Below are 26,278 nucleotides of genomic sequence, written 5' to 3'. Positions count from 1 at the left end.
CATATTTATAACAGGTTGTGAGGTGAGAACCCCGTTGGGAGATGGCTAGTATGTTGCAAATCAGCAATTCCATGTGTTTCAGTAAATGTCCGAGCAATTTCTGTTGCCAATAAAGTTGCAAAACCCGCAATAACCTACTAAAAGGGTGTGGCCCTTTCCAGGACTGGTCCTCATCCTCATTGTGAAGGGACAGGGTTGCGGACAGCTCAGAAGAGATATATTCACTATACACTAGAAGCAGGTATGCAGAAAATAGATGCATTTAAAATAGCAAATGACTGCTTCCTGCTGTGACAGGATAAAGGCCATTTCACCATTATGTTTCAAATGTGTACACCTACGATTCTTTTAAATGTATGGTGAAATATGTAAAGTGTGGATTTGACACCCACCCACACTAACATGTTTATTATACTTAATTCAGCTATTTGGGGAAACATTTTTTATTGCAGAAAACGAAAGGCTGGTCTCGTGTCAACCAGTTTACATTATTTCAACTTCAGAATCCAAAATGCTGTGTCTCAGTAATATCTTCCAAAACTTCGGGAAATGGAGGTTGCAAAAATGAAAGACCTTGCTAGATTGTTTCTTATACAGCAACTCTATTCTAATAATGATGGGAAAACTTGAACTGGTTTATGGGCTATCTGCCAATGTTTCTATCAAGAGAGTAAAGCAAGGTTGTATTTTAACACCTGTTGTTTAAACTTTGCACAAACGATACAGTTCAGGAGCTTTTCTCTCTCTCCCCGCCCCCACTGGTGATCAAAAAACCCCAGTGCTTCTTTTTGCAGCTGATATAGCTCATTATCTCAAGTATGGCAAGGCTACTTTCCAAGTTTGGAAACTTCAATCAATTATAGTAAGGCCAAAGTGATGCACAGTTTGCCAAAAGGCATAAGCAGCATAAATGTTTCTTGGTCATTTAATCAAACATCAGTAAATTAAAATTTTAGGGCTTTTTGGGGGGGAAATACAGCATACCCATTTAGACACAAATAAAAGTTTCATCTGCCCATTCATTGGGGGCCTTTTGTTTGCTACAATCATGTTTTTGCTGATAAAATGGTATCTCATCTGGGCAGCAAAATTTGCTGGGCAGATGAATTTGATACAATTCCCATTGGTTTTGTGTATCTTGTGGTCTCATATAGTCTACTTGGTGCATTACCTAGAAGCAGCTCTTCCTTCTGTAAAAGGACACATAAATAATTCAGCCTAAACTAGGTGGGGGGGGGGGACAACTTCCAGTAGTATCATGTCAATGCCTATTTTAAAAATTCAATTTTTAGATCTGCAGCATTAAGAAGGCTGGGCATAATTTGGGGACTGTTTGATGCTATTTAAATTCTCTTGTAAAATAATCTCAGGATGTGTCTGCTCACAAGATCTATGAAGAAGATGCCCAAATAGATTGTGAATACATGAAGCATTCAAAGTCTGCAGTTTCATATGCCTCTTGCAGATACCATCAGGAGGCATCTTCCACATGATGTAAAAGTCAGGCACTTATTGTAATGACACCTACCCTTTGCAACTTTCTGTATTAGGCAAGCACCATCTCGGTTGTCTTTCTGGAATACATTCAAGGCTTTCCTTTTTAAACAAGTCTTTTAAGGGGAGATTATTATCTTAGTCTGTATTCATAGTGGATTTGAAATGGTTTTTATATTTTGCTTTGGGATGTTTCATAAATGAAAAGAAATTGCAGGGGGGGGGATGTACTCACTTCACATTTCAAACAATGGCCAAATAATATCTGACTGGCCTTTTTTAAAAAAAAAACAGGCGAAGAATAATCTTTGTGTATGCACACCAGGTTGACGATATCACTGTATTTTGTATTGCTATTTCTGTAACTCACATAACAAAACATAGGGATAGGGTTTTTGTTTTCCTTTTTAGTTTCCTAGAAGGTAAATCAGATTATTTTAGAACTAAATATGTTGCTGTAAACATGCTGATTACCTGTAAGGGTAGCTCTATTAAGAAGAAGCAATAAAATTGGGAGCCATCTTTCTAATTCAAAACAGTGATTGATTTTGTTTTCAACGCCTTGGCAAACAAGTGACATTTGCAACATTAGCTTTAGTGATCTGAATTTTGAAATTTTGGGTAGCTTTGTTTACATGTATCACGTATGGGATTTAGATTGTAAAGGGGCACTGGCTATAAAAACACAGATGGCTTGGCATTGTAATATAGAATACCACGTAGCTCAAAGCCTCAGCTGTGAACATTCCATAAAAGCTTTCCACTTTCTCCCTAGAGCAGCTTCCAAGTGTGCTTGGGGGATGAAGGAGAAAACCACAAGAACCCAGGCCGGCCTCACCCAGACTTGGCAAAGCTGGCCGAGCTTTTTTCTGCCCCGCCTGCCAAGTCACTCCAGTTTCTGATGCTTTGCATTCTTCTCCTCCGACACGTTGCCACCCCAATTGTCTCACCGCTCATCCAACATTCCATTATTTCGGCATCACACACTGGGCTTCCCTTTGTCCTGATGATTAAGTAGCAGAAGACCAGTAAGTGGAAGCAGGTGACTGAACACTTGGCTGTTTGTTTTTGGCCTAGCTGACATACCGAAGGCTGGCTGTTTAAAAATAGATGCTAAGATGCTGAGTTTGCTGAAGATTCATGCCAAAGTCACATGAGACTCCTGCCAGAGACAGCAGATCTTCCCCAAGTACCAAATTTACAAAATATAAATAGTCAGTATTTGGCTCTACCCCCAGGGTGACATTTGAGCAGCAGCTGAAGGCTTATCCTAACAGCACACTCTCTGTGATTAGTGATGTCTGAAAACAAAGTTCTTTAGGACTATCCCCTATTGTTGGGCTTGATTATGCCTAGGGCTGAGACATTGAAGCTGACACCACTGGGAGGCCAAACTCTCAAAACCATCTCAGGACAACATGACAAAATACTAGAAGGGTTCTGATCTGACTGAAGATGGCAGATTTGCTTATTAAATATATCAGTATCAACGCCATGGAAGCTGCATCTCAAGTATCCAAGGAAAATGGCCAATTGTATTATGGAATTCAAGAATGACTCAGAAAATTCACTAATAATAATAATAATAATAATAATAATAATAATAATAATAATCACATGTTAAGCATGTTAATCTAAGGTAGTACAGAAGACTGTTCTGGTTAACTAGGGCTCCTTCAGGAGCTGTAAGGATAAATGTGAGCATTTTAGCTTATTTCTTATTTAGCAGGTTTGACCCAAGCAAGAAGCAGGGCTAGATGCCAGAGAGAAAGTAGCAAAAGGAGAGAAGATCTGTTGTAGATAGTTCTTTACTAAAACTATTTCCTGGCTTATGATTATACGGAGAACATTACAGGAGTCATAAGATGTGAAACTCATTGGGCTGGATAAAAGAATCATTGTCTAATTTTTAGTACTTCTTTTGAAGCAGAGAATAAAACACTACTGCAGGTCAGATGTTAGTTGTTTCTAGAACAAAGTGGTTTACAACTGTTATCACTAACAGCAATCACATAAATCTGAGCAATATTGGGATATGGCTGTCCTTCAGGACAACAACTGCACTTCATGGCTGGCCAATGATTTGAATTAGAGACACGTGTAGCAAAATGATTTCCACTCTGCCACACTGTTCCTTCATAAAATAATGAAGTAAAAAAGGAATAGTGGTTATGTCACAATGCTGAAGAGCTCAAAATAACAGCTTGAGTAGTCATTGAGTTAAAAGTTTTATTCATTCAACATCTCACATTACAAATATTTAAAAATTATATGCATACTGGTATAAATAGTCATTTGCAAACTATTTAATAACATTAATTTTCCACTAGCACTTCAACAAATGAACTCTCTTAAAAAAGAAACTTGTGTTATAACTTAGAGTAGAACATACAAAAATATGAACTTAATGTGAAAATGACTTTAATAAAAAATGAATTACCCTTATTTAAAATGCTATAATAAATACTACAACCTCCCCATACACAGTAAAAACTATATGGAAATTCAGCCAAGTAGTACAAGTAACTGACATACTTAAATAACTTTTCCTTCTGATAATATGAGCATTACATCGGGGGAAAACATATTAGGGATTAGTAAAAACTAGACACCCACTTGCTAAAAGTTTCACTTCCAAAAAATATAACAAAAGAATCTGATGAAAATTATAAAAACTAATTATACTTTAAATTTTAAAAATATAAAAAATAAAACAGTTGAATACAATATTGTCCCAATTCTTACAATGCTATCAATCACAGTAGCTTTAAAATAAGATAATAAAATAAAGCAAATGACCAAAACCTCTTTTATTCCTTTTTTTAAAAAATAATCTCAAATTTACATTAGTAGAAAGATTGATTTCTGATTCTTTTCTTTAGAAACACCAGCAAGAAAGAGGATTTACTAGAACAGTAGAAAATGACATTTTTAAATGTCTGCAATTAAAAACAAAGAATTACACTGCAAAGATCTTCCAGAAGTCTGAAATAAGTATTGCACATAACTTGAAGTTAACTTGCCACAATTCATCACATTCAAGTTTTAAATCACCTTTTAAAACAGAAGGCTTTAACTCTTCAAGAAACAAAAAAGGGGTGAATTATCAAGTCTTTCCAACAGCATCCTTATAAAACACTAAAGTCATTCACTGCAAGTTTTAGATTTGCTTTCTGCAGAGGTCTGTGTATGGAGAAGTAGATACTATATACCAAAAAAGCACGGGGCAGTGGGGGTTCCTTTACATATAAAATAATCAGAAACACTTTATTTTACATTGCAAAAATAACCATGTAATTACTCTGTAACTACATTGTAAGTACATGGCCAGTGCCATGCTTGTGAGAGAAAATGACATGCTTGTTTACACCCCTTTAAATAAAGTGATACCCTAAGATTTTAAAACTAATTACATGTTAGTTATGCTTGGAGCGACATGGCAACTCCACCCTCCCATGTAATCAGAAGGACATATTATATTAGCACTATCTAGAGTACAGAGTAATATAGATAATCATTTATGCCCTGTAAATTGAAGTGTAACCAAATAATCTGTAAACACGCTTTTCACACAATCACCACAAGTGAATATTAGTAGAATAACATTTTTCTTTTAATATTAGTCATGCATACTAACATTACATGCCCACCACTGGGCAGGCTTGGGTTTATTTCCTTACATATGATTTAAAAGAGCAGACACATCTCTGCAAACACCTAACATCAATTTGTTAAGATTAAAAATGGCTAAACATTCACCAAAAAACATCTGCATTTGTGTATTACTTTTAAAAACCTATTAAGAAGCGGTAGACAATTTGGGATGTTACTTTTAAACTTCTACTCTATGCTTATGCATTAAATTTCAAGGGTCTAAAGACAAACTCTCTCATTTGTCACTTTCATGCTTTTTAAAAATTTCTTTTTAAGTCTCAACTTTACATATAAGTATTTTTTCTTTAAATTATATGTACACCAAATACCTGGTGCTGGGCTAAAGATGTTTAAGCAACATGCTTTCTTTTCTCTGCAAATTCTAAAATAGCATTGCCAGTGCACAACATCCATAATTCAAAATGTATGCAGAGCACTGAAATGTATAAAAAGCAGAATATAAGAAAATAAAATTTATTAAAATTATTTATATTAAAAAATGAAGTATATGAAGATCTCTCAGTAATAAAAGTACAAAAAGCTACTCTTTGCAATATGAAAAATTGAGGTATTGCATAAAGAGATATCCCGTCAGTGAAAAGTGTGCCTAAAAATGCTCACTGTTGGAAAAACAAGATATACAAAAGTAGTGCATAACAAATATACATTATGTGCATGACAAAATAAGTTAGCTACAAAAACACTGTACCGAAATTCAGCAGGTCATGTACAAAGGGAAAAAATTATTATTCAAAGCTACTTCTCAAACAGTGTTATTTCTTGTAATGGTAACCCATCTCACCTGTTCACTGGGTAGGATCGGCACAATAAGACACCCCAAGCCACCTACAAGCATTTAAAAAAATTAAAACGAATATTCCAACTATAATTATGTACTTCAGAGAAAAAGGTCCCTGACAGTCTACAAAAGAGCACTCTCCATTTGCATTTACTGTTGTCAATATTTGCAGGGATTTCATTAAAAGCAGCTCCCTTTCTCTACTTGACGAGTAGACAGCAAATGTCTCCATTTTGACCTTTGGAAAATAACAAGGTATGTTTTATGTGTTGAAAATCAAAACTGCTTCTCAAAGATAATTGGGGAGGGGGAAGGAAAGGGGAGGGAGAGGGCTTACAGAAGAGATTTGCTTTTTTTTGTCTGTAGCTGTGCTAAGGCAAGTCTTTGGTTTAAGAGTCTATGGTGGTACCATGCCAGTTCAGATTGCCAATGGACTGGGTTGTTTTGCACACTGCTACAAAATCATTTCTTAAGAACTGAACTCATTCACTCCTATCAATTTTCTCAGCTTTACAGAGCTCAAGTGACTATATCAAACTAACCAACACCACCCTGTGCTTTAGCTTTAACATCTACTGTGTTCTCACTTATATGGTTCAAACAACCAATGCATTTCTCAGCAAGTTGGTACATTAAAGCCCTGAAATTCTTTATTTTCTTTGCTAAGTTCCAAAAAGAATTATTTATTGAGATTTTCTTACTTGCTCTCTGCTGAAAGACAAGCATATTCTTCTTTGCCAATATGCAATGCATATTCATTCAACCAACAGTGCATAACATTCCTGGAAACAAACTTCACTTTGTCCCTCTTATGCTTTTGATGATCCAATTTCATTCGGAGATTAAAACACATTTACGTCCCAGAGTAAGCCCAGTAAGTAGCCAAATTTTGATTTGTGTGGTTAGAATTAATTACTAGTGTCTTAGAGGTGGGCGGGGGAGGTGGGAATCAAAATCATAATCTTGAGGTATATCTTTAGGTTCTTGTATTTCACGTCAAAATGGAGAGCAAAGGCTGGCCCCTGATTAACATTAGTAAATTAGGATATAGAGTTCTATATAACCATCAAAAATAAAATCTATACATTTGTTCTTCAGGAGAGGACATGCCAGTTCACTAGTTGTCATTACTTTAGCTTTGGTAGGATTTCTAGGGCTGTATTCTGATAATGAAGTTTCTTCTTTAAAAATAATAATAATAATAATAATATAACAACAACATCAACAACAACAAAGAATAAGTGCACTCCCCACCCACCCCCAGTAGTAAATTGACCCAGGATTTACATTCAGGAACTTTTAAAATGTGATTGCTTGGATGAAGAACACAGATCTAAGCTCTGCCTACTCAATTAGTAAAAGTTTGAATGTGGTGGGAAGTCGGAGGCACGGTGAGAAACACGTACTGTGCTAAAAAAATAGCTTCGGAACCCTTAAATAAAACATTTAACTTAATGCTGCTTTAAACCTTGCTCATGCATTTTTGTTGCTTTAAACATGCTCTTTCCTGTTACTAGGTTAACGGCTAACTGTTTCCATTGCTATAAAATCATAGGCGGCAAGAAAACAGGCTTCCCAGAGGTTTGGGCAGGGAAGGGGAGAAGGAAGGGTGGGTTGGACAAAGTGTCAGAATAGATTCATAGTGTTCCTATCTCATGATTACTTTTCATAAAAGTATTCTATTGATTTTGTTATTAGCAATAATTTAATTAAAAAACAAAATACTCTATTGTTTCATTTCTCTTCTCTTAATATTGTTCTCTCTTCCTTCAAGAAAAGATAGCAGGAAAGCAGAGTCCCCCTGGGTAACTAAAGGTAAGAGAACCTGGTTTCCATGCACTGTGTTATCCATATGAATAGCAGTTCCCAATACAGTTTAATGACAAGATTCTACAAAATACCTATATGATTATAGGTCATTCTTTTGTTACACTATTGTTAAGTTACAGACTACAACAGTAGGACATGCTATCTTGAATAAGAGAGAAGAGGAAGGGAGGGCATGGGAATCAGGATAACAGAAGAGTGCACTTATTTTGAGGCCTGCATATGAACACGCTGCAGGAATCACTTAATTCCAGCGGAATGAAATATGTCTCGGGCGATCTCCTCCCTCTTTCACCAGGGGCTTGTGGAATTCCCTGCCAGCGCGTGAATGGATAGCAGCCCAGCAATATTCACAGTAATACTGCAGACAGGTAACGTTAGCACAGAAAAATGGAGCGAATTTTCCACCACAACGGGCCCCCTGACATTCATCACACAGCTGATCATCCAAGACATATGGCTTAACTTCCACCTGTGTTAAAAGAAGGAGAGAGAAAGTTTACACTGCTAGAGTGTCTTCTGTGTAGATTACTGCAATCTAACTGTTAATAAAGATGCCTCAATGAATATTCCACTGTGCCTTAAGAAAACCTCAACTGGAGCAGAGCAAGGATCCAACTAGCCGGGCATCCTGTTGCCAGCAATGGATAACCAGATACCTCCAAGAAACTTACAAACAGGACAGGAAAGCTATAGCTTTCCCTTGTTATATGTCTACCAGTAATTTGGTTTTCATAAGTTGTTTATTAATTATGAAGGTTATTTTATTACTATTATTAAAATTTGTATACTGTCCTATACCTGTAGGTCTCTGAATGTGGAGTGTGACACAGTGGTCAGAGTTCTAGACTAGATCCTCAGAGAGATGGTTTCAAATTTCCACTGAGGCATAAAGCTTACTGAGTAATTGTGCACAAGTCATCTTCTTTGACTCTAACCTAGCTCACAGGGATGCTGTGAGGATAAAATTGAGGGTGTGAGAGAGGAAGCATATATGCTGCCCTGAGATCCTTGGAGGAAGAGCAGGATGAAAATACAACTGCTACTGCTATTATTATTATTATTAATAAAAATATTTTACTAATTGATGCTTAAAGTTATCTATCAATTTGCCGAACCCTCTTTTAAAGCAATCCAGGCTAGTGGTCATCACCATATCTTTGGCAGCATGCTAAGAGACACCATGCAAACCTACAGAAGTCCCCCCCCCCCAGTAATTCTTAGGATGCTTGCACATGTTAAGAATTTGTTTCGTTTTATACAAGACACACCATTATGTAAGTGATGTGTAAGGCAATAATTTGGCAAGGGAGAAAGGAAAGGGGATTTTGATTGTGCTGAAATGTTTGATCGAAGTATCATATTGGGGGAGTTCTGTGTTGCTGGTTAAAAAAGTATTTGTTCCTAACTGGCAGCATGTCAAGTCAATTTTGAACATGTGAAAGTATTTTTTAATTAAAGTTACTGAGGTGCCCCATAAGAACAAGTGATTGAGGAGTTTTGCTGAAATAAAACCATTTAATATTTGCTTAAGCCTCACTACTGGGAAGAGACCATTGAAACAACACAAGAAGGGATATCTGTGATTGGATCTCTTCAGGATTGTTGGTTTTATTTTAAAAGGCCTGATCTGGATCTGAAATACAGCACAGGGAAAAAAGGCTTTAATTCTCCCCCCACCCCCACCCCCATTTTCTTAATAGCTATGGGGTGGAGTGGGGGGGAGCAATTTGGATTATTTGCCATGCAGAGCAAAACATACAGTAACCATATGTCAGGCTGATGGTAGTATTAGGGGGACAATCTGAAGTGGGAAAAGGAAGGAAATTGGTCTTACCATGAATTTCTGTTTGAAGAGTGGACTGGCAGACATTCGGTTAACAGGATAATTCCTCTAGTTAACGAATGTCCACCAGTCCACTCATGCAAATAGGGAGGGGAAGAGATGCTTAAAAAAACCAATGTTCCCTCCACTGCCTGATTCAGTTCCTTCCACCAACTAAATTTACTATTAAAAAGGGAGTCAGTCCAATCATGGATCTTGTGTCATCTTGTCTTTTTGCACCGTTTCAAGGATTTTAAAAATATTTGAATGTTGAACAGCACTGTTTCCTAAACAATGTTAAGAAGTGTGCATAAACAACTCCTTATTTCATTGAATATGTTTTAGACAGAAATATATTTCAGAGGCTGTAGTGATATTTGCTTTAAATTGAGTTTTATAAAAACATGTGTGTGTGTGTGTGTGTGTGTGTGTGTGTGGTTGAGACAGCATTAAATGCTTACAAATGTCAAAGTCTAGATTTTCACACAAAAAGAGAGGCACAACATGATCCAGATATCTTCACTGACTACAGTACACACTGACTGTCTGGATTTGCCAAACAAATGGGTGTCACTGCTATCACCAACTGTGGTAGCCCCCACTGAATGCCCTACTGAAGGGGTCTAAATTTAGATTTCCTCCCTCGGGGGGGGGGGAACTCCTCTTAGATGACTGGTGCTGTTAAAACTGACAGTGGCTGCATCGGAAGCTGTCTTGCAAATCTGGCTTGTTTGGAAGTCATTAGTCATAGTCCCTGCTTCACATGTAACTGGAAACCATGGTCTGTTTTTGCCACTCATGTGAAGAGTAGAACAAAGTGACAGCAAAGGACATATCCTAGTTTATTAAACTGGGATCTGATTGTGCAAAAGTGGCGAGTCTGACTTGCATCTGTGGCTCCATTCCCCAAGGGGGAAGTGCACACACAGATGCAGATTCTGGACATGAAAATCCAGCAAGGGGAACGGCTTTTCTGCAAAGGGGACTCAGTCTAGAAAGGATCTGCATATGCCTAGATCTGCTGGAGGACATGGACAGGAATGTTTTCATTTCCTGCTCAGATTTCAGGTACCTTTTGCTAGCAACAGTAAATCTAACCTGTATGCCATTACTGTGTATGAGAAATTGAAACATGACAGCTCTTCTAAACTCGGAGAAGGACCAGGCACCACAAATCAATATGCACAATATGCACAATTTGCTTTTTCTCCCTAAAAATCCAATCAAGTAAATCATGGTTTTCAAATTGCTGAGTCACAAAACCCCAGAAGAAAACATGTAAAATGGCTAAGAAACAGTAAAACAATACAACAGTGACAGAGCTGGCTCACAAGATCTTACACCACAACAAAATACTGCCTGTTCCTTATTCCTAACTCTTTCTTCCTCACCATGTGAATGACACAGCACAATGAAAATATCAGAAAATATCTGTCTGACATTAACCCGGAAGTAACTGCAAGGGTGGCTGAGTTTTTATAAATAGTATCTCTCAGGGTGGTGAATAGCACTATTTAGCAGGAAGAAACTCCAACGAAAATTCTCATTATTACATATTTTTACATGGCTGTTTATTTGTATATATTTTAAAATTTTATATGTGGATGTTTTATGATGGCCTATATTTGTAATGCCTAATAAAGGTTTGGCGAATGAAGGAAGGATGACAATGAGCTACATACAGGGAAATATGGACATAAGCTATTTTTGCTTTTGTTGGCATGTGCTGTGAACATATGTTATTAAGAAGCCAGCACTAACATCAACATAAAATGATGATTGCATATTGTTGCTGTGTAACCTGCACTGAATTAAAACAGGACTCGGAGAGACTCACACAAATTCTGTAGAAATGAATGCAAATAGTGCAGCAGTTTGCATTCTACTGTCATAAACCAATTGACCATTCTACTTCCAGCACATAGGCAGGGGTGAAAAAGAGGCCAACAGCAAAGCAAGTCATGCAGAGGTAACAGGATAACATTAGGAACACAGGCTTATGCTGTGCTACAGGAAATTTCTCTGAAGGGAACAACAGTTTTAGAAGGTGCCAGAAGGCATTAAAAAGCCAATGTTAAACTAGATCCCCCCACCTCCGGATCTCTGGGATGATGGAGGGGCTTTGTGGTATAGCTTTTTTGTGTGTGGTATGGCTTTTTTATGCATGTATGCTAGGAATACAGGGAAGATAATATTTTCCATTTAATACATTTTCTCCTGCCACACACGGGCACTTATATGGAATTAAACCCATGAAATAATGCTGAGTAATACACAGAATGTGCTCTAGCCCTTACCCGTTTATCTATCTCTCCATGTTGCAGCTGAACAAAGCGGGCACTGATAGCAGCTATGTAACTCTGTTGATTAGAAAATGCAACACGCCCAGCTCCTTTTGGGTACTTCAGCTCAGGATCTGTGTCAATTCCAGCATAGCAAACTCCTCCATACAGCCGGTCCATTATCATTGCAAGCTCCACTAAAATAAAGTAGTAACAAATGATTTACCCAGATATTTTATATACATAACTTCTCTTTCTAGACCCTAGGCAAAAGCATGTTTATTTGTACTCTTCTATCTGGAAATAATTGGAGTGTCAGCAAAAGTTAAATTTAGCAAGCACTGGCATACTTCTACAATAGAAATAAGGACACAATGTTCTCTCACAGCAGTAAGGCAGCTTGGATAGAATCAACGAGCCACTGCACTTGTTTTTGCATACCATACCTGCCCGTAAGGGTCGTGGAACTCCTCCTACAAAAATGGTTTTCCGCGGGTCTAGAGGCTGTGAGCCATCCATCACAAAGTCACTATCACTAAGATTCCAAGGCCGGATTTGAACCTACAAGCAGAAGATGAGACTTTACCACTCACAATTCAAGTTGACAGTCGAATTATCCCACCACCACCCTGCCCTGCAGCATGCACATCATTAAGATGCTACAACAACAGTGTTTCCTGCATGTCACATCCATGGGATTTTAGAGGCTACTTTCCTAGCAATCATTCTTATCTAGTCAAGCAATAACAAAGCCAGGTTTCACATATGGAATTTCTGAAGCAGGAGCGCAATAGGCTACCAGGGTGGAGAGAGGGCACTCCTCAAGGAAGCAGCTTGCACAGTCCACACATCTGTCTAAGAAAGATGAACAACCATGTCCTTTACTCAGATATGGCTCAGTCATCACAACAAGCCTCTGTCCACACATTAAATTATTCAGATGTTAAGGACTGAGGGGAGGGAGATGCACAGTGTGTGCGCGTGTGCGCGCACACACACACAAGTGCATTACTTGTGACAAATGGGCTAGTCCTCAGCGTTTCCCTAGAACAGATAAAGAGCCACATCCAGCCAGTGGCCCCTACTCCTGCCATGCAGACCAACGATTATAGGTGGGTAGGGGTGCCCACCCATCAATCACCTGACATAATATGGCAACTGTAAAGCATCTTGCTGTAACCTCCAGTCAGCTGGTTGATAGTTATAGCAAGGCCCATTGAAGTCTATTTGCAGACATGTTTGGATTCATACTGAAGTGGGAGTTAGATCTCCGCTTGTGAGAAAATAGATTAAGTGGGTCATAGTATAGGAGGGTCTCTTTGGGGATGGGGCTATGCTGGAGATCAGATATGAAACATGTGGGATTTGGCCCCAAATCAGGTTAGTAAAGACTAGCCAAGTTTGGCCTAATGCCTGCTATTCTTTATTCTGGAATAATTATCTCGACACCAACCCAAAGAAAAGTGCACATTTATTGAAAAATAATGGTAGTATGTGCTCACGTAGAAAGAAAGCATGTATTGCCAACCTATGCCTTGTGAAAATGTAGCACTTATGCACCCAATTTCTGTGTACATCTTCTTCCAAATTACACATACCTGACAATTCCACTTACCGGTTTGTCTTTAATTGTGGGACTGGAAACACACAGATAGAGTTTTCCATCCTCTTCAATACATGCATCAATCAAAGCCTGCACAGAGCTTTCATCTTGGAACAGCAAAAATGCATATCCTATGTAGATAAAGAAACAGAGGCAAGTGTTGCAAAAATTCTGTGAGATTCTGAGCATTGAAGTTATCTACTTAGGCTCCACATGACCAAGATGAACGAATCCTTAGCCCATATTTGGGGAATATGAAGATTTTTTGGAGAAGCAGTTGGAAAAGCTCTGATCTAAACAAATTGCTTTTATTAATAAGAGTGGGAGCAGGCTTCAAGAGCCAAAGCTTCCTACATTTCTTGGCCACAACTTCAATGGCAAACTCCCTATACAGTTGTATGTTGTAACACATAAGCTTTTGTCATTCAAAGTGAAAGATTTAAGTGGAACAAGGAACAGGGCGTGAGGGGAGAGAAGTTAAAGCAAAGATGGAGAACCTATGGCTCTCTAGGAATGGTATTCAACTAAGTTTAATTCAAACTGGGCTTGTTAAAATAAATGGGCATAACTTAGTCAAGTTGATTCATTTCAGTGAATCTACTCTGAGTAAAATGTAGCTGAACACCCCCCCCAGATGTTGGGCTACAGCTCCTATTATCCCTGGCCACTGGCTATGCTAACAGGGGGCTAATGACAGTTGGAGTCCAGTAACATTTGGAGGGCCACAGATTCCCTATTTCTGGATTAAATAAACCAAGTAATTTACTGAATGAGAGCAGAAATAAAAATAATCTTAAACTATGACTAAATAGAGCACTCTTATCTACAGCCCATGCAAGAAGATCAAATGCATCCATTCTTAAGGAAATTAGTGCTGAGTGTTCACTGGAAGGACAGATTGTGAAGCTGAGGCTCCAGTACTTTGGCCACCTCATGAGAAGAGAAGACTCCCTGGAGAAGACCCTGATGTTGGGAAAGATTGAGGGCACAAGGAGAAGGGGACGACAGAGAACGAGATGGTTGGACAGTGTTCTCAAAGCTACAAACATGAGTCTGACCAAACTGCGGGAGGCAGTGGAAGACAGGAGTGCCTGGCGTGCTCTGGTCCATGGGGTCACGAAGAGTCGGACACGACTAAACGACTAAACAACAACAAATCTACAGCCCAACTAAAGTATTCAAAGTACAACAGGGTCTTAGAGCAATAGCAGCAATGAAGAACAATTTCAAAAAAACAAAAGGTACAGAGAAGAATACTAAAAAATAAATAAATCCATAATCTGCAACTTTACTGTGCCCACATAATAGTAAAATATTGTGTATGTTAGTGGATTGTGTTGGGCTTGAACCAAGAGAGCCAGGTTCAAATCCCAGCTCAGTTGTGAAGTTCAATAGGTGAAACAAGATGTCACCAGATCACAGTTAACCTGCGCTCTTCTGAGGAAGGACAGGACACAATGTAACATATAAACATATAAACATATATGTAACATATAAAATACTAAGTGTTACCTTTAGGAGGAAAATAGGACTTGCTTTCAGCCTTGTGAGGCCAATCCACAATCAAAGGGCCAAAGCGGCGAAAGCTAGCGGTGATCTCATCTGCAGGTCAGAGGGAAAAGCAAGTATTAAAACACCACATCATACAGTGATTTCAGGTTAAGTTGGTAATAACACTTTGGTCTAGCCTACAAGTATTTTCTGTAACGCTAACAGACAGAGAGCTGATGATATTTTTATTGTTTAAAGGGAAGGTTTGACAAGTCAAAACATATGTCTAATAATGAAGAAAACAGTTCAGATACTGAAGCTGTGTGTTTTAGATTACAAATAAAGATTTGCAGCAAGCCACTCAAAGGAGCGAAATCACTGAACCTAAACAGCTACCAGATCCTAGCTTCAGGCATTCTCCCACAGCTAGCGTGCAGAGTCTGAATCAGAGTGTTGAGCAGTCTGCTCTGCAAGCTGCTTTGCAAAACGCTGGGAGAAAGAGAAAAGAATATCACACGGTCTAGTCATGCCTGCTCACATCACATGTTTATGCCACATCTGTGCACATTATCTGAGCTTGACCTCCGACTAACTTCGGCAGGGCTTCTAGAAAGCAGTTATGTAATAGCCATAGAGACGAAGATGCAGACAGTATGCACAGAACACATTAACAGAAAGCAATTGCTGCAGCCATTTCAAAGCCTCCTTCCATTTCAAAATTCAGATCAGGTGACTTACATACTGGCTAATATTACACAAATCTAACTACTGTACAGCTCATGCTAACAATAGCAGATAGAGAATTCTTAAAGTCAGTCTAATTTTAAAACAAACTCATAATTAAAGCTATTTAAAGGAAGAAAATTTAGTGTTTTTCTATAACACAGTATCTGAATAAATAAAATATATGTGATCTACCCACTTCCATTCATTTACTATTTTCCTTAAATCCCTCTCAAACTATCCTCTGGATTGCAACATGTGTCAGGATTTCTTTTCCCAAAAGCAAATGATCTCTGACCCAGTCACAAGCCTCCCAGATACTTTCATATGCATGCAAGCAACAGAGGTGCTAAAGAGATATTGGGACATTGCTAGCAGCTTACTAAGAACTGTTTTTCCAAATTAACAGAATTTGAAAATAGTATTTTAGGGTTAGCTATCCCAAAGAAAGTAATGTAAATTATTGTTAAAAATGAGGCATTATTTTGTTCTTATAACTAATTACCTAGAGGGATCTATTATTTATTTATTATCAACTAACTGCCTTCTACACAAATGTTTCAAGGCAATGCACAATAAAAATAGCAAAAAGCAATGAAAAACAACATATATATTTTAAAAGCCAAAACCAACCATGAACAATACAAAATAGATACCCATGGCAGAGACCCATTCAGCTAAAGAAACTCATCCATGGTTGTCCATCTACTTAAACCCTGTTTTCAAATGAAAGCCTATACTGCAATAACTCTCACCCTATTAGGCACACCCCCAACAGTGTTCATTATGCTTAAAACAGATTTGAGGTGTAGAAATAATTCATTCCCCCTGTGAAATATACAGTTGTTACAAAAAGGCAGTGCCTTGTGTATTGCTCCCTAAAACAATCGAAGCACTGCACTCCACGTCTAAGTCAGACACTGATCTAAATTTGTGCCTGTATTGATGGCTTTAACATAAAGTCTTAAGCACAGCCATCTCCAAAATAAAAGACCTTCATAAAGAGTTTTATGATGTCATTCAACATAATATGCAACTAACGGAACTAGATGGAAAGAAAACCTATCGCATGAGCTGTCCAGCTCATAACTCCTTATCCTCACAGTTCATAACCCAGCAGCTTGCATATTTGGCAGCTCATAGCTTAGGTAATTATTTTCACAGCCCCCCAAAAATTGCACATAGCCAAGACATGAGGGTCCACCCCTCCCACGTGTCACAATTAAGCCTTGGTCCTTATGGTTAATGTGGGTATTCTTGGCTATACTGATGTCCAAGTATACCTTCATCAATATCAGGTGGCAAACCACCTACAAACACCTTGCGGGAGTACCGTTCCACTCGCTCGCCATTCTGGTGGGAAAAGCAGTGTGGTGATCCCAAGCCACTATGGAGCGTCTGATCCCCACGTCCATCATCCAAAAACCCATCTTCCATTGGGAACAGTGAAGACTGACCTACAATGGAAAAGAGGGGGAAAATGCAAAACATACTAACAGAAGAAAGTTCTATTTGGATAGATACAATTATTTCATTAATATTAACTGCTACATCAGACATGTCAGAGCATTTTTCCTTCTGCATACATAATTAACAGTAACATTAACTACATGTCTTTCTTACTCCTACAGCCTGACCTCTTGGGTATATGAAGATGCCCTGTTAATACTATCTATGAAACAAAATAGGAAAACTTCATCTTAATATTATTTATTAATTCAATATTTTTTTCCTGTCAACTGTTATGCAGGCAGCTCAAGGTAATGTACCATAATATAATACAAGCACAATCAAAATCATTAAATGGCTAACCTCTACCGTCAATATATCCCCCAATTCTCTTCTCAACACACACCAAACTGAATATTTTTCAAACATATGCTGCAAATAAATGCTTTATCAAATATATTAAGAATAATTTTGGTGCCTTTCCCCAATACCGTATGAAGAATGCTGTGGAATTGCAAGTTGCAAGATTTCAGCTACCCCCATATAACTGCATAGTTCAGATGAAATATCCCACATCTAATTTACACTTTAATCTCAGAGACTTGAAATCATGAACAGTCACAATGTGACAGTAGTAATAAAATATCCTACCAAACAAATACTCCCCTCCCCAAATCTGAAATTCTTTAGCCCTAGTTTTTACTGACACAGTAAACCAACTAATGCTGTAACTCTTCCTGGAAGTATGAGTTTCATAGGTCTCATAATGCTTGGCATACAGCATCACATAATTGTTAGGTTATTAGACTAATGCTGGGAAGACCTTGGAGCAGTCTCTCTCTCTTAGCCTAACCTACCTCACAAGGCTGCTTTGAGGATAAAATGGGGAAGGAATAACAATGCATGCCTCATTGAACTTCAGGAGGAAAGGCAGAATAAAAACTTAATACTTGCCCCTCAACCTTGAAGCAAGTATTACTGTCACCCCTGAACTCTTCTTCAGCTCAGGTTTTATTGTTATCTATAGAATAATTCCTCTTCCATCCAATCAGACTCTCAAACTTCTACGCACCCCCTTCTTACCCACTAGCCTATTCCCAAACTTCCTCCTGTGAGCAGCCAGCCAAATTTATTTGCAAAAATCACTGGTCATCACAAAAGTATAGAAATATACCACCAAAATGAATATTGACCTCAAACATTATTGAAGTCCTTCCCTTCATCCCCAATGGTGGTATCAGCAAGGAAAGAAGGTTTCCTTCTTCTACCTTCGTAGGTACCTGTGCCACAATTAACCCCTGGAAAATCATTTTTTCCAGTGCCTACCAACATTGTTGTTGGGAAAACTACATTTCCCTGATTTTGTTATGAGAAGGAGGGAAAGGAAGAGAGAGACGCCCCTCCTTTGCTTTTCCCTGCAGCTTGCTACCACTACTGCCTGAGCCAGAACACCACTAGTAGATGAGTAAAATCCAGTAAACAAAGGGTAGTTGGCTTAGAAATAAACTGGTTACTTCTCAGCTTATTTCCTAGCCAACATGAAACAAGTTGAGGCTCATTCATCAGTCTTGGCTGTGCCACTACATACGAGAAGTAAGAACTTATGCAATTGTGTGTTTTTCCATATAAGAAAAGTCCCCACACATATAAGATTAGCATGTCAGGGGGAAAGGTTATAGCCTAGCCTTACCCCTAATATGCCAGCTTTCAATGTACAATGATGTTTTTGCAGAGGAAGCATTTGGTTCTGTGACTCTTCACTCTTTCAGACTGAAGTGATATAGTCCAGGTACAGATGTATCACCACAGACCGATGTAGACTCTAGGTGGTTTTGTTTCCTAATAGTAACCAGTACCTTGATGTTATACAAGATTAATGGATTATCTAGGAAAGCCATGTTTCAAGAATCATTCTGCTATTAATTATGTAGGGGTCTCCTTGCTATGGTACTTACTGCATATGTTACTGTGAAAGTGGTACTTTGTTTCATACCGCTTAACATTCATATAGACAAAACTGATCACTTTAGCACCTGACTTCCTGTATCATTTCAAGACAGGCTGGAAACTTGTGTTTCTGGCTAGTGTTCCAGTTTCTTTTATATTAACATTCACACGGAAGGAAAAAATGTGTTACAATCCCTTTTTGATGAAACATCACAGTGCAGTTTTATTTAGAGTACACCAAGATGGTTGAAAACATTGTTCCTTATATACTGAATATGGCAAGCTACACATATTGTCATTGGCACTGTCATGCTTTCCTCTCTGTGATCATTCAACAAGGGCAGCAACAGGAATGTCATAGGTTCCTTTTGACATGGGAAGTGGCAAATCTAAGGTTCTTGGCTGAAGGGCTAAAGGGCATATCAGTGTAAGAAGATCTGTCTCCTCCTCTCAAACGCCTCACCTCTCTAATCAAGGGGTGCCCCCAGAAGTCAAACATGTCAATAAAATCTGAGTCACTAATAAACAGTGAACCAGTTTACCACAACCTATCAAAAAAATACGACTCCTGTTTAGAAGATGAGCACAACAATATTAATCCCATTATCATTACCAGCATTCTAGAACATTTGCTTTCTAATGTAATGATCTGAAACCCACTGAAAGGGATGAATTCTCTTTGAAAACTAAATTTGCAGACCCTTTTCCTGGACTACATATAGCCACTCTTCCTTTTCTTTAGCATTAACTCTCCTTACTACTCTATTCTTATTGCAGAAATGCTTCCCTCACCCCAAGCAAGAAAGTGTTGAAGAAGCTAAGCAAAGTGGCATGTATTCATGGTTATTTACTCAACATGCAAGTTCAGAGGATGAAGTCCGAGCAATGCAGTTCCCTCATTCCACAAAGCACCTAAGTGACTTAATTGCCAGGATCCATTTTCACAAATGACATGAAACTCCCCCCAACTTCAAATTATGATTGCTAGTGCCCCCAACCCAAGTTAGGGAAGTTTTTAGTGTGTGATGTATTGTGCTTTTACTAATTTTTGTTGGGAGCTGCCCAGAGTGGCTGGGGCAATCCAGTCAGATGGATGACATATTATTTATTAATTAATTATTATTATTATTATTATTATTATTATTATTATTATTATTATTATGATGATGATGAAGCAGCAGCTGAGGAGCTCTTCAAAACACACAATTACAGTTCCAAGGCTCCAGGCACCTCTCAGACACAGAGATTTTTAGCGTGTTCACAAGAGAGAACCAGAAAAGCAATCTGATTCCACAAGGGCACACTATTTAAGAAGCAGTATTAAATCACCCATGACAGAGTACATATGATAACCATTGTCTTTTTCCTATTACAGTGCATCATGGCCAAAGTCACCTTTGAAAAATAGACCTGGAGCCCAAGTCACTTAGGTGCTTTTCTAAGCAACAACCACCCACACCCACACATAAGGTCAGACCTATATATATATTATATAGTCTACACTGTAGTAACACTGATTGACGCCTCCTCATCCCCATGCCTCAGTATAACTATCCTAATTCTGCCTAGGTAGTCTTAATTTTGGGAGCCACTACATTAAGTTACTAAAGGTTACCACAGCATGCAAATTGAGGAAGCCTGGCTTTTTTAAAAAAAACTGCTTCCAGACCTCCTTACAGAAGCAGATTGTGCATTAGCTGTGCCATGAGACATTTTAAACATCAGAAAATTAAAGAGGAATGTTGTTACCTCGCCTTCTCCCATATGTCCTTGCTGCATGTCAAATGAGAAGAAAAACAGCCTTTCAAACATTGTTAAATATATATATATATATATTGTTTCACCTCCCTTATGATTGCTCAGTGGTTCTTAGGCTTTAATGCGCTGCAGACCACATAAGAAACCTTCCACCCATACCCACATCTTTTGTCACTGGGTACACAACAACACGACAGAAGCTAGCAAAGAGATCTCATTTTGAAAACTCACTCTTTAGCTGCTTTGTGCTCACTAGTGCACCCTGCAGATCTGCAACTTTATTAGTAGTGACTGTTTCTCTCATGTTGCTAGGACACTGCATCTTTCGACTTCAGTTCTAGCATTCTGCGTGTTTCCTCCATACCATGACATTTGGTTACAAGGTACCACCCTCCCCAGTGAAAAATTTACACAGGAAAAACTGACAGGACCAATCAAACACCATGACATCAAAGACAGGAAGGTCAATGTCTAAGGGCCTACAACTCCCAGTTTAGCCCCACATCTAGCAAGTCACTTGTAAGCACATGATCAATTGGGATAAACCAATGCAGGACTCTGTAGATTAGGTATGAGGCATCAAAACTGGTTGCTTTCTACCTACATCTATTGCACTCCCTCTGTTATTTGTCAGCTATGGCCATCGAGAATAAATTGCTCCAATACTCTAGCTTCTCAATGCTGCCAGTGAAGAAGAAAAATACAGCTATGCTATAGCTTTTCGAGTTAAAAAGCTTCACACATCAACAAACACCTCATGCACAGAGCAGCAACCAGCAGCATTCTTTTTTACCTATTAAACCCAGAAACAAGATTACATCCCCCTAATTTCCAGAACAAGGGATAGTCCATTAGGCAGAGAGCATCATATGTCACATTATATCGTATTCAACACTCAGTATTAGGAACATACAGCAAAGCTTACAACCCACTATTTAAGAACCACTTGTATTGACTCTGAGGGTTCAGGCATTTCATCAACAAAAAATAGAAAATATGAACCCTGCAAAACATTTGTTTTTGTTTTCCTAAAAGATTTGTTACTTTTGTTCCCGATATCTCCACTCCCAACACGTTTACTTGACCAACTCTCTCCACAGAACAGAGCTTTTGCCAGTGGCTCTTCTCGCCTATATCCTCTCTTCACTCCTTTCAAACAAATTAAAATACCCCTCAGTCACACAGGGTCTGATGAGGCAAAACTGGCAGCATGTTCAGAGGGCTGGAGCTAGAAAGGGGTGATAACTGTACAGTGGACAGTCAACACTCAGTATCAACATACTGGAAAGGAAGGTCTTGACAATAATTCCTGCTAAACATCAAGTATTTCATTGTTTATAAAACCAGAAAGGCCTAGGGTGTTTCTGTAATTACTGAAGTAAAAAATCTAGCTACACTACTCTGCCTTGTGTTTGCCTGACAGAGCCTCAAGTGTTTTCAGAGCATTCCCTGCCTAAAAAGCTATAAAGTTCTGCTTGTGGTCTATAACTGGCTAACAAAACCAAATATACAACACAACTTTCCTTGTTTGGTACACTGACGAGCTGGTCAACATAGCTGCAATTCCTAGTGAGGCCCATGAGAGTGATGCTGAATTGGCAGACTCCCTGTTCTGTCACTTATGTGTCACAAAGAGTCTGGTTTTGACATAAATGGTACCAAGAAAATAATACAGACTTGCAGTAGGTTTTCCTGCTGCAGATTTCCAAGCTGTCTCTAACACAGATTTCTCACAGAAACCACAGCCAAACACTACAACTTTAAAAACTCATTTAAATATATGTAGACCTATTCATGTATGTATTGAAATACAGTGACATTTGTCAAAACAAAAAATTTTTTTCCTTCCAGTAGCACCTTAAAGACCAACTAAGTTAGTTCTTGGTATGAGCTTTCGTGTGCATGCACACTTCTTCAACACGGCTACCTTTCTGTAACAGTGACATTTGTGTCATCCACATTGATATTATCTAGACAATGCTATAGTGATTCTCAAACCATTCCTGAGATGAAGATGATGTTATCCCTGTTTCATATATTTCAAAAAGTTTTAGATGTTTCTGACTCAAGCACAGACTGAAGTTTCAGCTAGAGGCAGAGCACAAGTGCATCGCCCCAGTGGTAATCTTCACAGGGTGCTTAAATTTGACAGATTAAGACGGGGTGGGAAAGCTCAGTCTGCAGGGCAAATTAGGCCTGCTGTGGTCCTAATTCAGCCCACAAGACCCATTTGAATGGGCTGTGGTGCATAATGTGCTCCCGATTGTTCTTCTGTAAAAGGGGTTTGCATTCAGTGCCTTTAAATTTGATGCCAAAGGAAAGCCCTAATGGGATTAGTTCCATTTGGAAGCTCCTGAGTGGACCCATCCCTGCTGAAATTGGGGCTTGCATTGAGCACTGAATTTAAACTCAGCACTGAAAGCAAGCCCTGCTTTAATCAGCTCCACTCAGGGGCTCTATATCAGAGTCCCTGAGCAGAACAGATCCCTGCTGAAAGTGGGACTTGTATTCAGCACTGAATTTAAACTAAACTGTGCCTTGAAATTCAAGCCGGGGCTCCAAAAGAAGAATTAAGAGGGCACTTAAAAGTATTTGCCAAATTCTTCCTTTGAAAGTGATATCACACACCTGATATCACCCAATGTCATCTAAGTGTCACGGGTGGTCCCACCTACGTGTCAAAAGTAATAAGCAATGGGTGGGCCACTTCTGGATCTAGCCTAGCAAAAGATTCCCGCACTGTTGCGCTGGGTGATCCTTGTGGTCCCTTCCAACTCTACAGTTCTATGATTCTATAGCCACACCCTATTTTCTGAAGCATTTTCCAGTATTTTTGTTACACACTTGAGAGAAGTCTACTACTTTATAAGTGCCCCAGTTCACTTTACATAAAATATGTCTTTCATCAAAGGAGCCGAAAAGCAGAGAAAGATTGCTTCTAAAACCTTTATAGAAAAAATTTGTCTGGATGAAAATCAAGTGATTTTAGTGCCAATTTACACAGCTTCCTTTGTTGACAAACCTAACTTTCATTGCTAGATTTCCCTCAATCCTAATTTGAAACTACACGAATGGCTCACAGCTGGGGAAATAGTCTGTAACTTCATCCCCAACCCCATTCACTGTGCCAGAAAACTGCAATCCTGTTATACTCATTGCTAAAAATTCATTTACCTCTCTGTAATGAAGAACACTTTATTATCTGCCCACTGTGGAAGCAGAACCATTCTAAGAATATTTATAGACATATATTTGTTAGTATCTGAAGGTAGCTGCCTTTCCAAAAGAAAGTCATCATCGCTGCATCCAGGTATTAACTGTAATGGGTACAGAGTTCTAGAATAGAATTTGAGAAACTGATGTTTCTGCTAACCTTTCCAAAAGTAGTGATAACTCCCATTCCAGCTTCTACTCTTCATTTATCTAGGACCAACAATTAAAGGCCTCTATGGAAGGAAGAACTGACACGATTCCTGTTTGTAGGGCTCTGGATACAAAAGACAGGCGAGAGATGAAAGAAGATAAGTTTGACCAACACATGGGGGGTGGGGGGAGATAAAGTTGTGGCTGCAGACAGTACAGTACAGGAAAACAGGAGGGTAGGATGGTCCTGCTTTGCAGGAGAAGCAGGTTCTCCGGAAAGGAGAACTTTGATAGAAGGCAAGGATGACTGTCATAGGCAGTTGGAGCTCACTTCCCCAAAACGTTACCTGAAACATTATGTAATACTACACCCATCAATGCTGTTACACCAATATTTCCTGCTGCAAACAAACTGTAAAAGGAAAGACGCGTGGCATATAACACCTGCCTAAACATGCCAGGGAGCCCCAACTGAGCCACATCTCCCTAATATATTTGGAGGAGTGTTTGCATAAGTCCCCAAGTTTGATCCCTACCGTACACAATTCAAAATAATTCCAGATATCAAGAGGTGGGGAAACTGTCTGCCTCAGACATCAGTAAACCAGTGCTGCTGGAGTGACAAATACAAATGAGGTTGACCAATGGTCTGCTTCCGTAAGGCAGCTTCATTTGTTCACAAACTGTTAAGGATGTGTGCTGGTCACACTGTAAGAACAAAAGAAGAGCCTTGCCAGGTCAGAACAAAAGCTTATGTACTCTGGCATTCTATTCTCAAGGTGGCCAACCAGATGCCTATGGGAAACCCTTGTGTATCCCAAGAAAAGATGATTACTCTGTAAAGTGTGGAGCTGCTTGTGATATGAAGTTCTTGAGGTCAAGGGAATGATGATTAAACTGACAAAAGAAATTATAAAACCACCAAGAACCATTCAATCAAGGAAAAATCTATAGGATCTCATATTTACCTGCTAACAGTTTACTGATTCCCATTAAGTTTCCATTTTTCAACACTATTTACAAACCAAAGTGGCAACACATTTGTTGTTAAACCAAAAATTCCTGTACAGTTTATTCTGTAATTACTTTCATAAATTTTGTAAACTAGGGAACATAAGCTAAAATGCTTAACCTGATCTACTAGAATGCAAGAAAAGAATGGCCTAAGTGGATCACAGCAACAATGATCCATCTAATCCAGCACTTTGTAACTGGTCAGATGCCATAGGAAAGTTCACAAGCAGTTCATGAAGATGGCAACTACCCCGTATTTGTTAAGCAGATAGAATACCCATTTTTCATTAGTTACTACTGCTAATAGTCATTGATGTATCTAATCTCCATTAACTTGTCTAGACCTTTAAAAGAGAGAGAGAGCAAGAGAACCATCTAAGCTAGGAGCCTTCATCACATATTGAAACAATGAATGCTCTAAGCTGAAATGTGTGCTAAGAAACAGTTTCTCTGAACCTACCAGCAAACTTCTTCTTCCAAACTTCAGCTGAAATACCCCAGTGCTTGCTGGGCAGCAGTCACAGGAGCAGTCCTTATGAGGCCTGTCAGGCCCCACCCCAGGCCAGGTGCAGAGAGGTATCAAAAGCCAAGCCTCTAAAGGTCATTAGCACTTTACTAAAGCTCAGGAAACTACTGGGATCCAACAGGTGGTTCAAATTGGTGTGTGTTCCTGGTGGCTGATGTTGCATATTGACCTAAGATTTTCAATGTGCTTCTATACTCTAAATTTTGAGTGCAGTACTTGAAAATCACCCAGTTACAAATTGAGCCAACTATCAACCATAAATACTGAGAATCTTGATGGTATTGAATCAGCTTCTGTACTTTGTAGTCAACTGTAGGCAAAATTGTTCCTGGGGCAGCTACAATTAGAGAGAACAAAGAATAACTCAAGCAGTAAGGAATTTGCGAGCATCACTGTATTGCTCTGATCTGAGTGAAAGAAACCTACATGCTACAACATAAAATATCCAACACAAATTTTGCTTAACCTGGTCCAGCACTTAAGAACAGCAAATAAAGTTCCGATCCCTCAAATTCATTCATGA

The 26,278-nt window shown here is 38.8% G+C and overlaps 1 protein-coding gene across 4 annotated transcripts in view; it reads right to left on the bottom strand.

Annotated features, from left to right (window-relative positions):
- Positions 1–3,709: 3,709 nt before the first annotated feature.
- Positions 3,710–26,278, bottom strand: part of CPEB4 (cytoplasmic polyadenylation element binding protein 4) — a 52,839-nt gene continuing 30,270 nt past the window's right edge. For 2 of the 4 annotated variants that reach the window (XM_053376624.1, XM_053376625.1), the window contains 7 exons: positions 20,844–20,867; positions 16,982–17,155; positions 14,997–15,086; positions 13,497–13,615; positions 12,328–12,442; positions 11,897–12,078; positions 3,710–8,246 (listed from right to left, as the gene is read on the bottom strand). In XM_053376624.1, the coding sequence (XP_053232599.1) occupies positions 8,019–8,246; positions 11,897–12,078; positions 12,328–12,442; positions 13,497–13,615; positions 14,997–15,086; positions 16,982–17,155; positions 20,844–20,867 (932 nt within the window). In that variant the 3' untranslated portion in view covers positions 3,710–8,018. The remainder of the gene's footprint in view (positions 8,247–11,896; positions 12,079–12,327; positions 12,443–13,496; positions 13,616–14,996; positions 15,087–16,981; positions 17,156–20,843; positions 20,868–26,278) is intronic. The other 2 variants (XM_053376626.1, XM_053376627.1) reach the window with 2 other exon arrangements.

The sequence above is a fragment of the Podarcis raffonei genome, chromosome 2, assembly GCF_027172205.1.
Source record: "Podarcis raffonei isolate rPodRaf1 chromosome 2, rPodRaf1.pri, whole genome shotgun sequence".
Lineage (NCBI taxonomy): Eukaryota > Metazoa > Chordata > Lepidosauria > Squamata > Lacertidae > Podarcis > Podarcis raffonei.
Note: the sequence above shows the minus strand (reverse complement) of the source record. Positions and strands in the feature narration are given on the sequence as shown.